Source organism: Meleagris gallopavo, chromosome 9, assembly GCF_000146605.3.
Source record: "Meleagris gallopavo isolate NT-WF06-2002-E0010 breed Aviagen turkey brand Nicholas breeding stock chromosome 9, Turkey_5.1, whole genome shotgun sequence".
Classification (NCBI taxonomy): domain Eukaryota; kingdom Metazoa; phylum Chordata; class Aves; order Galliformes; family Phasianidae; genus Meleagris; species Meleagris gallopavo.
This window is the reverse complement of record NC_015019.2, coordinates 11555965-11569675: the sequence shown is the minus strand read 5'-3', so window position 1 is coordinate 11569675 and position 13711 is coordinate 11555965. Positions and strand designations below refer to the sequence as shown.

General features: G+C 42.8%; 1 protein-coding gene across 3 annotated transcripts in view; it reads right to left on the bottom strand.

The window, feature by feature from the left end:
• MTMR8 (myotubularin related protein 8) overlaps positions 1 to 13670 on the bottom strand; it is a 35012-nt gene extending 21342 nt beyond the window's left edge. The window contains exons 1-3 of one of the 3 annotated variants that reach the window (XM_031554667.1): positions 13124 to 13670; positions 6073 to 6246; positions 4742 to 4847 (exon numbers count right to left, since the gene is read on the bottom strand). In XM_031554667.1, the coding sequence (XP_031410527.1) occupies positions 4742 to 4847; positions 6073 to 6188 (222 nt within the window). In that variant the 5' untranslated portion in view covers positions 6189 to 6246; positions 13124 to 13670. The remainder of the gene's footprint in view (positions 1 to 4741; positions 4848 to 6072; positions 6247 to 13123) is intronic. The other 2 variants (XM_010715334.3, XM_019618241.2) reach the window with 2 other exon arrangements.
• Between the last annotated feature and the right edge of the window lie 41 nt (positions 13671 to 13711).

Sequence of the window (13711 nt, the reverse complement as noted above, 5' to 3'; positions counted from 1 at the left end):
AGGAAAGCAATAGTAGTGCCTTCTACTGGGATATAAGAACTATGGAGCAATAGAAAACAATAAAGAAAAATTCTCACCCCTTTCTGACAACCACTGCCAGCTCAAGCGGAGTGCAATCTCTAGAGAGATGCAATTCCCATGCAACTGGAAAAATAATTTGTGGCTGCCTACTAAAGTACTTCAAGGACACTCTAAAAGCAAACTTTACAGAGGGCAATTTGTCTGGAAACATTTTGTGTTCTTAACTACCAACAAGTAGAAATAAAGTCTATCACGTAAAGAAGCACAGGCCTCATTTGTGCCCATCGATAAAACAACGGCCAGATGGCTTTATTGCCACTGGAAATCGTAGAACAAAAAGTGTTTATCAAGCATGGGTCAGCACTTTTATCTGTGAATCTGTCGCATTTACTCATCCACTGCTGGTCTGGTGCTATCATCCTCAACTTAAGACAGCAAATTAGCATGAAAAGCCTGCTGCATTGCTTACCCACAAGCAGAACCTTGTGGCCCTTGGATAATGCCATTCCAGTTCATAAGAATTGGTTTATACATACACTCCCAGAAAACTTATTAACAATACTCCATTCTCACTTTTCCCACAGTTTCTCTTCAATAATAAATAGCCCTGATGAAAATTCAGAATGGAAACACAATAGATACCCAGATGGTTTCACTCAGGGAACTTTGGCATGTGTACTCTGCTATTTACTATTTCCTTACTGAGCTAATCTTTTGAGCAGGCAGGAGTGCAGGTAACTTCCCATGGTAAAAACATGAGAAGGGGGTTGTGCTCACATCAGCGATCGCTGCGTTAGCAGTGGGATTACCTGCCTGGGAAAAGAGAACGTGGATAATAAGTTAGAAACGTCCTTACTTTCTTACTTTAACTAGATACATACTATAACATTTAGCCTTGATACTTACAGGTAGAATTCTTTCTTTTTAGACTTCATATAATTTGTGCAACTGCTATTTTGTTGTGCTAACAACACCATATGCCTTCTAGAAGATGGTGGATGCTATCATGTGGTAATGTGCATAAACAAAGTATGGCTAGTTCTGGCAGAACTGAACTAGCCTTGACAGACCAGCAGAACAAAGCTGACCCAATGCTGCAAACCAAGTTCTCTACAGTTTGTTTCCAGGAGGAATTTCACCTCTTTCCTTTTACTCTCTTGCTGAATCTTTGCTTGATCCTGTGAAGACCACAGCAATTCACTTAACATTTCTATAGCAAAGGGCTTCCACCAAGTTGATCTGTTGGTAACTTCTTGGTTAGCACACAATAGGATACACCATGAACTATGCCACACATCTTTAGTGAATGAAGCTTGGGAGCACTATAGAGAAGGAACATGGCCATTTCAGAAACAAAACTAAATCTGTCCCAAGTAGAAAAAAAGCCATAAATTTTAAATCCTTATACTAATATACTCAGAGTGATGTGACTATGGCATTGCTGTTCCTTTTTTCTTTGTTCATCAATCCCTGCCTTTCACAAGATACATGTACAAGATAGAGAATCAATCAGTTTGTATGTTAGCTACCAATGCCACATCTTCCCACCCTTTATAGCTGCCCCCTAAATATTTCAAAGCTCAGTACATCTCAGATGCAGGACAGAATCTACCTCTCTGTGAATTTGAGAGCTATTTTTGGCCCTACTTGTTCCTATGAAATCCTCTTGAAGAGAAAACTTAAAGTTTCCCATTGCAGCAATAAATTCACTCCAATGAGAAACATTTTGGTTAACATTTAGAATTTGCTACATACCACTCTGTATTTTTTAACATTAAACAAACTATTTTACTGAGCAAGTTTTTGTCTGCCTGGCTATTTGTGTACAAGATTGCAGAAGAGATTCTAAACAATCTTCCTTCCACCATTTCTCCAGCAGTGCTTGTGCAATCTGTTGGAAGCATCCCAGCACAGCAAAAACTAAGTCTACACGTGCAAATATATTTATACAAATATCTACAATACAAATATCTACAGTTATTTTGGGTTATCATTAAACTGTAGACATTTGAATAGAAAGATCTTATTCCATGCCATTCTTTTCCAAAAGGAACACTGAAGTTGTTCTTTTGCCTACATAAATGCTGCCCTCCTATAATCACAAAAAAATTAATTATCGATATTTTTCAGATGTCACTGTTTTCATTGAGAGTCCCCAGATGAAACTGTGTATACACCACTTAGAATTGTATTACCATTTCTCCTGATGGAATTATACATCTGAGAATTCTGAAGTCCTTTCTCCCTTCTTAAGATTTTCTTTATTCTAAAAACTGTTTATATAGTGAGCTGTATTGAGCTTTTTTTTCTAGTCAGCTTTCTGAGTTATTTAAGTCCTCTTAAGGAAATAAAAGAATTTAGTAACCAAAGTAACCAGTTACCTGAATTTATCCCATTAAATTGGTTGGTCATGTCTGTATCTCCAGTTCTGCCACTGTTAAGGTATATTGCTTAGCAATATGCAGGCAGACTTCTTTCTCCAAACATCAGCCACTCACATTCATTCATCCATGTAAATTGAACGAGCACCTAATTTTGTGTTTCTTCTTCGTGGTCACAAATGGAGCACATTCCCTTTGGTGGTTCAACTATTTCCTTTAATGTGAGTAATTTACTACCCTCCTTGTACTTTCCAATTACGTCATTATTTTCTAATAAGCATGCTTGTGGATTTTATCTGTTGATTGCTTTTGCCTAGAAGATCTCAAACCAGAGGTATTTTAAGACCAAGAGGAAGAACATCAGTTCTTAAAAAAATGGTACAGCAATCCATCAGTGTGCTACACTGAGAATTAAATATGCACAATCAGTGCACTGAGCTGTCAACCTTTCTATAAAGCCATTAGCTATGTTTTCACAGAGAGCATCAGGTTGGACAACGCAAAGTTTACCAATAACTAAGATTATTTGGAAGTCAATAAACATAGCTGCTGTTGTATTGGCTGCTGATATTCTGACAACCAGCAATTTTTCTCAGTCACTGTGCATGTCATATACTTCATCTATCATACTTAGGATTACTAGCAGTGCTCAGAGGATCCTGATCCTGTGTTAGCCACATCCTCAGCAACTGCTGGAGTTTGTTCGGGCTGCCAATCACTGCTGAAGGTATTTCAGTCACCTGCAAGAGTGCCTTCCCTTACCTCTACCCCCACCCCCTCCCTTCCCTTCCCCAACAGGACCACTATGTCAGCTCTGAAATAGATGGATGCTTTTCTGCTTCAGGTTCCTCTGACTTCAGGGACAGTATAAAGAGAATAAAGGAAATCACTAAGGTCCACTCTGAGTTTCCATTGTGAGAGAACTTATCAATTACATGTTGCAATTAGTGAAACTAAAAGCCTTCAGTTCAGTTTAACCACCTAAATAGAAAGAAAAATTGACAGAATCAAAGATTTATACACCAGCTATTTGTGTCAGAAATGATATCAACAATTTTTTAGTCATGCATTCAGGACATGCTCTGTGTCAGAAGCAGAAGACAAACTGCCTTCACACCGTTCTGCAAACTGAACCCTGAATTGTACCAGCCCTTATTTCAGTCTCAAAGCTCAAACCTGCAGTGCAGTCCTGACCCAACTTACTGGCAACCTGCTCTTCTGGGGAGAGTGCCAATCAAAACAGCCCTTCAGCGTGGTGACACTTCTACATTTGGGAAAATGTCATCCAGCTGAGTCTAAAATATTAATTTATGTATGACATGCCTCACCTGAGCATGTCCCACTTGTCCCACTTGTCCCTGCTATGCCTTTCAATTCCGTGTCCCACCAGACTGGTTATTTCTGACTAATATTACAGCAGATCTCATAACTTCGTTACCATACAAAAGTGGAATTACATTCTGAAAAGTGCCTTTGTAAAATAAGCGAATAAAATCTCATAGATATTACATTCACTAAAAGTCAGTGAGAGCACATGACCCTTGCTTAGGTAACAAGGGATGAACTCACCCCACACTGCATGGCTCATTCTGCACGCTCAGCCCAGCTAAAGGGAATGAAGATAAGCAGACAAATAGTCTCCTGTTTGTTACATGTGGAACCTTGTTACATTTAGTGTGACTCTAAAGACGTGATTGATGGCCTCATCTGAGTACTAGGGGATCTTCCTGCTGGTTTTGCAATTGAAATTCATGCGATACACATACAGACATCGTGCAAGACAAAAGAAGTCTTTTGAACACTGCAGCTTAGTGTTGCCTAGCTTTGTTCCTTCTAGAAGACTAACAGGAAAAAAGTAGTAATATTTGCCTCTGCTGCTAATGGGAGAGGTAAATACACATGGCAAGTGGGAAGAAAAGGGCTATTTTTGTTCTCTCTGACAGACCATCATTCTAGACCAAACTTTCACCTGCTGACTAATCAAGTTGAAAACTTTTATTTCAGGTGAGGAACTGACCCCTTGGTTTGAACAGCAGCTCTTGAAAAGGCCTTAGGGCAGTTTTAATGTTAAGGCTGGTGAGGAATACGATGAGATATTTTAGCTCAACCAACAGCTACAAGGAGCCGTGAGCTCTGAAAAAGCTGCCGTGACCGCTCCTCACTGCCTCCCAGCACGGGTGCAGCTGATGGCCGGGAGAGAAATGGGGCAGGACCTGCTTGTTTCACCTGAGTACCTCCGTGCCTGCACTGCAGTTCGTGGCAGTGCAGCAGTACTGAACTCCGCCAACATGCAATATTTCTCCTTCCAGTGAGGAAGCTGAAAATAAAAGCAAATTTACCAGCTGTGTGTATTCCACTCTTTCACTCGGATACGCTGGGAGCACCGATCTCTGCAATCTCGCAAGCTGCCGAGGCCGGTGGTTTGTCAATCGCTGGCACCCTCTGCTGGAAGAGAACGCGGAGAAGATTTTATTGCTTAAGACACACAAGCAGGATTATCTTCTCCAAGAGAAACAAGGCAATTTTTTCAGGCTTCTGCTATGTCGTTGCTATCTGCCCATAGGAACCACAAGGAGCCTCTGCTTGTAACTGTCTAGGTTGAAATTCTGCTGGAAGTTAATGGCAGAAGGCAATGGAGGGATATTCAACCAAGCACACTGGTAGCTCGAGCAAAATGAGCTCAGGAGCAGGACAGCTCATCCTCAGCGAGCTCTGCACCCAGAAGCGTTCTGCTGTGCGTGGCAGTGGCTGAAAAGAGCAAGGTTGGTCCTGTGTTACAAACTGTGCTGATGTGGCCACACTTGCTGTAACTGAAGTGCAATATGGGCTTGCAACTGCTACGCAGCAAAATGAACAAACTCGTCTTGGTATTAATTAGGGCAAAAGGATCAGCAACGAGGTATTTTGGCAGAGGTGAAATTTTGTAATCCATGATCATTTCCTAGCACATCCTAAAAGTATTCCCTAATGCAGTATATGAGCTGCTGCAGATCTGGCCTGAGTTAACCCCCCAGGACAGACATCTCTCTGGTGGCTGGAAAAGAGAAGGGCAGCCACCCAGAACACGAGCTGAACATCAAAGCCACACTTTAAATTGTTCCCTTTTTCTCCTCACTGATTGTTTTGTACTGTATCTGAAATCAGTCGGGAAGAAGAAAAAGACTTTGAGCAAGAGACTAAAGTAATGTTCAGAACTGTTTGACGTTTTATGTCTGGGGGATTTAGTCCCTTATCTCAGATGCCAGCTGAGAGGAATGAAAGACTTTCCTTGGAACAATGAAAATTAAAACGTCACTTACAAGAAGTAATGTTCAGACTGAAAGAAGTTTAGAGGTTCACCTTGAGGTTTGGCTTTGATTAAGTACCCAGCAATACCAGCACCTCTTTAAATTATCTAAACCTCTTGGTAATGAGCGGGTGGGAGGGTACCCTGTTTCTCCTGCACTTTCTGCAGTCTGCTGGGCATGGGAACAGCTCAAAGCAGCCATTTAGCCTCAGTTTGTGCACAGAAATCTTTCAGAGAGGCTCTTATTTTAGTGGTTATGGAGCAGTAAGGTAAAAGAATAGAAATACTAAGTGAGCTGAACTTTCCTAAATATCTAGAATGGTTTGGGTTCTGTGTTGGTAACAGTTTGGTGTACTGTTTCTCTTCTTTAAACATTCCTCTTACCTAAATTCCAAGTGATGGTTGTACTGTACATGGCACTGCTTGTGGCTCAGCGCTCTTCCCAGCTGCTTTCTCTCCTCAATCCAACTGTTCTTCCCTTTGCTCTGCAGAGCCCACATGTTTGTGTTCCCTCAGGGAGCGTCAAGACATTTTAGACTTCAAGGGCCAAATTAATCCCTTGTCATTAAAAGAAATAAAGAGAATGGCATTAGAAAAAATTTGACCCCTCTTGTACCACATAGTTTTGTATCCTACTGAGTTCTGCTCTATTACAGTCCTCGTGGCAGAGCTGCAATCTGAAACAACAAACACCATTCAGCTTCACAGTGTTTACACACACATAATTCTGGGTTAAATCTCACAAATAGTCCAGGGTTAGGAGTTCTGCAGCCCATGCTCGTGGCCATCACCTCTGGTGTCTTCTGTGGTCTCAGTTCATCTGAGACATCCACACCAGTTATTGCAGGTTCCCCCAGTGCTATGATGCGATGAATCGTGCCAGCTCAATCACAAAAAAGAGGATTAAAAAGAGAGATTGTGACAGGTGGTCCCCAGACCACGGACTGGTGAAGATTAAGGCAATTCTGCAGTGGTTGTATGAGTGGCACATGGTCTGCCTGCAAATTCAAAGCAGAGATAAGTGACTGTTGGCATATAAGGTTTCTCTCAAGTGTCAGAGCAATTGCAGAACTGCCAAGCAGATCACAACTTGTGTCTGCAGAATGCAAGACAGTGTCAGGAGAGATGACCACAAGAGACATCAAAGCAATTTCAAGAAAGAAACAAGCAGTAATCAGAAAGCACTATGAAGAGACAGAAAGAATGAGTCTTGCCATGGACATCTAAATCACTGCTTAATTTAATCCCCAGTAAGAGTATCTAACAGTCTAAGTGCAGCACTGGGGCTGACCCGGCTAAGGTCAGTCAACAAGCACCTTAATTCTCTTCTGAAAACTCCTAGGTGACGTGACATTTCTCATAGGGTGATCTCTTTGCTATTTTCATATTTGCTGTGTCTGCCTTTCTGTGGGACAGACTGAAATCTGGAATCTACAGTTATTGGGTCCCAAGCCTCCATCCTCTGCATCACTTTCTCCTATGGAAAAAAAGGCATCTACCTTTTCCCATCTTCTTTTCTTGGTGTAACTATGAAGGTTGAGTTCCTGCACGAAATTATCTAATAATTTGCTTGTCTCTATTTTCAGTGCTTAAAGTAGTCTTAGGAGAAGCACTGCTGGACTTACAGCACATTGTTATGGCTACCACCTTGATAAACATAACCCTGTTCCATCTGCTTGCTCTTCTCTTCAAGTATTTCCTGCTGAATCCTTATTGACTTTCCTATAAGTTTCTTTTCTTTATTTTCTATATCTTCACAGCTTTTTCCTCCACAGGTCTCCAAAACCTTCATGACCAGTCTTCACTTCTACCATCTCTCTATCACTATGAAAATGCTCATTCCTATTCCAGTTCCTTGTCAGTCCATGGAAAGCTTCCACGTTGTTAAAACGAGTGAAACTCCTATGGTTTGGTTTTTGGTTGTTTTTTTTTTTGCTCTTTCTATTTTGCTGTTTGAGAGGAGGCCCTTATAACTAACAACTCAAAGCCAGCTTCACTTCAAAGGCACTCTGCAATAAATCCACAGCTGTATATCCAAAGGAAGCTGAACTCACTGGTGTTTGGTAGGCACACACTCTCACCATGCTTCCCTCAATCAGAACGCAGAACACAAAACCTGTTAACAAATCAGGACAGAAACTATTTCTGTATTATTCTATAACCTAGCATGTTCCTTGACTTCCAGTTAGGTAATGCACACAGAAATACAAATGCAAGCCCTATACCACAACCTCACAGACACCCTGTCAGGATGCATCCCTGCCGTGCTCTGGTGAAGCAAACACCCGTGAAGACCTTCAGTGAAGCTCATGAAGCACGATTCAAGCTGTCATGGTACTCCTCAGTGCCTTCAGTTCAGACAGAAGTGCCAAGCCTCTGCCATCAGTCTGTTAGACTTAGCTGGAAAAATCCTGCTGCAGAAATGTTCAGCAGAAAATAAGAAGAGCCCAAGAGGTCAGATATTCATCCAATTCAGAGCAGGAGATTTTAAGAACAAATCTTCCTATGAGATTCCCAGCATCTCAGGCTTCTAATCCCTTTGTGAACCCTGGAGCAGCTGGATGTGAAACAGAAAGAAAAACTTACAACAAACTGCAAAAAAAATCCAGACCTGTTTGAACTCCAGACAGATTGTGATTTGAGTTGGCAGTGAAAGTTTGGCTAAAGCCTTCCCGTGTTTACTCCCCATGCTCAGCGCCGCCTGGGCCTGATCTTTACACAGATGGAGCTCCTGCAGCTCCTGCTGGCTTCCAGTGAATCATGAGGACTGGTCCCTACTTGAAAATCAGCTCTATTGTACAGAAACAATCAGGAGCATTCAGGCTGAACAGCAGATCAAAAAGCACACCTCCACAAATCACCACCTCCATTAGTTCTGCCATGCTCTCTTCTAGTAACTGCCTCTAATAGGTGCCTCGTGTTTTAAGGCTGTGAGAGCCATTGGACTGCCTGGCCTTTTTTTGGGGGGTGGGACTCAGACAAGAGGACACAGCCCAGCAGGGAATACATACGTGAACACCAAATTTCGCTCTCAGAAGATTTCTTTTGTTGTAGAAAAGTGCAGAATTTAGGCTTACTCTTCTGGAAGGAGAAAACAGATGTGTCATCCGAAGAGGGAAAGAAGGAAAATCACCAGGAGCAGAAGGGCTCTCAAGGTCTAACACAAGGAAAATGTAGGACCTGGTTAGGTCCTGAAGTCTGCTCAAAATGGATGGCACTGGCAAAAACTAATGCCCCTCAAAAGACTAATGGCGTTCTATCTCCTGATATAAGCCACCTCTGGCCCTCTTTCTTTGCTGAGGAAGAAGAACAGCATGGGTTGTTTTTAATATTTCCTGGCTTTGTTTTTAAAGAGATGAAAATGAGAATGTTAAAAATAGGCTTCAATCAGCTTGTTGTGGCCAAACAAGCCATCACATGTGGATCACCAAGCAGCCCACTTGGGTCTGCATCAGCTACACAAAACAACTGTTCCTACTGTACATACAGATCAAAGACAGAACTGTCTTCTCTTTCAGGCACCTCTGAAAAAAAACATTAAGATGTCTGTTGTCTTCTTCTTTATTTGTCTTGTGGTAGCTCTGTGTACATTCCTGTAATTGAAGCTCAATTAAATTTGCAGGTCACTTTAAAGGGAAAAAACAAGCCACCCTAAACTGACTGTGAAAAACAAACAAATAAGTAGATGGGAGAGCCCTGCAGCCCTAAGGAGAACAAGTTATTCCTACCTGCACCCTTGGCTCCCAATGCCTGCTCTGATTCTCTTCCCTGCACTCCCTTTAGCAGCATGCTGCTCACACAGGATACACAGCACTAAAGCCTACCAACAGGCTTCTATTAAGCAGTAATTGTTGCTATATAAAACATGCAATGATTATGTGCCCTCTTTTTAAACTAATAAATAAATTTACAGGTCTGATCCTTTCCTTTGGCAGAGGCAAGATACATTTTTGCAGATCCTAACACTGTCAATTCACTAGTTTGCTTTCACCTAAAAACTGTCCAAGGAACACACAGAAGAGACAAAGTCACACAAGTCTGTAGATTACAAAGAGCTATTTTCTTGATGAAAAACTGTATCTTCAGAAAGCAGCTGATACTGTGGCTTTCTCTTCATCATTGCATCAGCTTCTTCTGCAGCTTTGTCATTAGAAAGGTGGAGTCCATTTTGCTAAGGATGTGCCCACAGCATGCCCCTGTCCTGGGATGACATCCCTCCACCAGTGACCCTTCAGTGACGTGCAGAGAGATACGTGTTTACCTATCACCTCAGCATGTGGGCCTCCTGGCTCTATCCTGAATTCATTTTTTTTTATTTTCCTGCATTCCTCACTTCCTTTAATTACAACATAATAAAGCAATACCACCATCATTACTAGTCTGCTGAAGGACAAGTCTCCAGGTAGCAAGCAGCTGCTGCAGGGAGGTTCCTGTCTGTTTTACATGATGCCAGAAATAGGAAACCGCTGTATGTGTCAGGAGCAGCACCACAGAGTTTCAATGATGTGAAAAGAGAATCGGGGCTCAGCCGCTTGGTGAAAGCAGAACTGCTCACCAGGGCAGTAGCAGACAGTTTGCCTTTCAGTCCTCAGAGGCTCAGTTTCAGTCTCTCAGGTCTGCTTCCCTGCCTGCTCTCATCCTTTGCTGACTCGTTGCTGAGACAGGCCTGGTTCTTGTTTCATCACCTTCCAACCTCCCTCAAGCAGATGTTCCTGCTGAACTAGCTCCTCCTCTCTAGTATTCATCTTTCTGCATGCATTAAAGCGATGGGGACAGCAGGCAGAAGGAGGTTGTCATATGGTTAAGCAGCAACCTTCATTCTCCAAGGCTCTCTGACCAGCACCTTACATCCTCTCCATACTCCCCTCCTTGTGGGTCAAGACATCCCAGGGAATAACAGGCTGCAGAGCAGGTCCTACCCTGCAGCAAACAGCTGGAAGCAGGTGGCACTGGTGGTGCACACCAGTGTGGCAATAATAAAGTATGTGGAGATGAAGAAAGACATTACACTGCGTTCCCAGCTATCAAGCATAGCATATTTGCATAATTTCTCATAGACAGCATTGACTTAAGTGCCACATTAGTGAAATGCTAGCAGTATGTTACTGCAGAGCATCAAAGACACTTCCCAAGGACCCAGGGCAGGGAGCAGTCAGATGTTCACCTGCATGGAGGGCGTTTATGGGCACGCTGGCTTGCTGCTGTGGGGCAGCTGCCAATAGGGAATGTTCTTAGTGTGTCTTCTATATTTCACCATACTTTACTGAGGGACTGTCCAGGTGGTGCCAGCAGTCGGTGTTAGAGGGAAGCGTCCTTCAGAGCACGAGGACAGCACTGATCGGCACCTTGTAGCATCAAACCGTCACACTGCAGGCTCCTGTGAGCTGGCAGGGATTGCTTTTTGCTTTGTTTCCTGTTCTGTGTGTTCACTCGGCATTAAGAAATGGCAAGAATAGAGCTGAAAACTCTTTGAGTTCAACCTTTAACAACGAAGCAGATTACAAAACATGCTGAACAATGGGAAGGCAAAGTAGCTCCAAAATTAGGAAGTTTCCAGCAAGTACTTTCTGCTTAGAATAACAGGAGTTTTTCATCAGCCGGCTGCCCACATAAAATTCACAAGAGAAATGTACATTTCCCTAAAAAAGAGAAACAAACATCACATGGGAAAAGACAGACTTTTCTCTAAGAGCTATTTCCATGGTAACTTCTGAATTCAAAGCTCAAGCTCTTTTGGCTGCAGGGATACTTAGAGAAGGTAACAAAATTGTTTGCTGTTGTTAATAATGGCAAACCATCACTGCCGGCCTCTCATGCAAATTAAGGTAGAAGTTTTTGTTTAAAGCTTGCCCAAATCCGGCTAAAAACAAGCGGGGAAAATGTCACCCTCAGAGACAACGTAAGGAATTAGAATAGGAACATATTGACTCTTTTACCCTTGTAGTTTACAATCAGCATCTAATCGTGCTTTTTATCCTGTCAAAATTCAAAGCAGGTCACATATTACATTATGTAAGCATATCCAAATTTTATACAACAATAAATTAATCTACTGCTACAGCAGTTCGGTGGACACCGCAGCACAGAACATCTACGAGCAACTGAAGGTGAGAGATTTTAAATCAGGAAACAAATGCTCCCTGGAATACATACAAACCACAGACCTTGATAGAGCCCGGCGTTTCATTTGCAAGAGTTTATCCCTGTTAAGTGAGGTAATATAACCCATGTGGAAAGAAGTAATAGATGGCTGACTTGTTAAAGATTGTATATGCAGAGAGGAAATGATGCACTAGTAACTTTCATTCAAAGGATTAATGCAATGGACAAGTTTAGGCATTTCTTAGCGTGTTAGCCTGAGTTATCAGCTGTCATTATGCTGTTTCACCAGGGAAGATGGGAGGAAATCATCGCATCTAGTTGTCTTAGTGACATACATCCTATTATGATGAACTCTGCAAAGTGCTAAGTGCGTGTTCAAAGCCTTCCTGGGGTCATTTTCCCCTGTTACAACAAATAATAAGGTTAGGAGTTAGTTTTGCTGAGGTAGCATGGGTGAATAAATTAGAGTTTGCCTTAAGCTAAACACAGCTTTGGGCTTTAAGTATCACATCAGTATTTAAAGAGCCCATTCTACAGCAGCACATTGCTTACCCCTGGCTGTCTTCATAGGGCGTCGGAGCTGCTCGGTATGGTGTAGACCGTGCCTATGGATTTACAGATAGGGTCCAATGCAAATTAGTGCACTTTACATTTGCAGGGCTGAAATGCAGCAAGATAAAATGCATCTCTCGATTCACTGAGCAACATTTGGAAAAGTCTCTAGTTCTAAATAGAGACTTCATTAAACATCTCTGAAAACAGAGACCTCTTCAACCATGGCTGCCAGAAAGCCTATTAGAAAGCACTGCATGGAAGGTAACTCACTGGCAAAAGTGCTGATACTTTTGGCAGATTAAAACTCAACTGAAACTATGAAATCACTGATAAAGCACAGATGTGGAAGCTGCTATCTAATATTAATCATAAATTGTCAGAAGGAAGATAATTTTGTGCAAGTGTTTCTAAAAATCTGCATTGTTGGCGGCCTCTTCTACAATCCATGGCAGGACTCCAAAGCGCTGCAGGAACCAGCTTTTTGGACATTTTGAGCACCTTTTGGAGCCTTAAGCAAGTTGCAGGAAGTGCTACAGATTATCGGCATGTTGGCCCAAAAGGTGTTGCACTGACTTACTACTTTTCAAAGCGGTCAGTTTGCAACTCTTTTCATCCTCACTGCTTATCTTGCTTCAGATGTGGATCCTGTCTGTAAAACAACTAGTTAGAAAGCAAGTGAACAAACAAACCACCCAAATCATAAAATCACAGCACGGCTTAGATTGGAAGGGATATTAAAGTTCACCCAACCCCTTGCTGTGGGCTGGTTGCCACCCACCAGATCAGGCTGCCCAAGGCTGTGTCTGACTCGGCTTTAGATGGCTCCAGGCTTGGGGCATCCGTAACTTCTCTGGTTCTCAAGTGCTCTCGTCTTCTTTCTCGTCTACAGATGAAGAGGTCACTGCCATTCCTGAGCTGCTGTGAAGTCTTTGTAAAGCAGTAGATCTGATCAACCTTCACCCATGTGCAGCAATTACACTTCAGAGCCCCCGGCAAGTGGTCCCTGTAACTTCTTTCTGCTTCTGCAATTCAATTTCTCACTTGCAATCACGTATCATCTCCAGCTCTGACCCTCTTCTTCCACCTCCGACAGCTCAGCTGCTCCGCAGGAGCGAACCTTTGCTAGCAGGACAGTCCTGGGCTTTTCGTGCCTCGCTCTCCTTGGCCTTGCTGAGCGCTGCTTTCAGTGCAAAATCCTGCCCGTGTGGGGATGTGAGCTCCGGCAGGAACCAGCGGCTCATCCCCGCAGGAATGAAGGACGGAGGTGAGGAAGGTGGAGCTGCAGTAGCTGCGAAACGTTTTCAGTTAGCGGCTCCTTCTTCGTTGCTGCAGGCAGAAGGGATTAGAGGCGGGCCGCGGGCCGGGC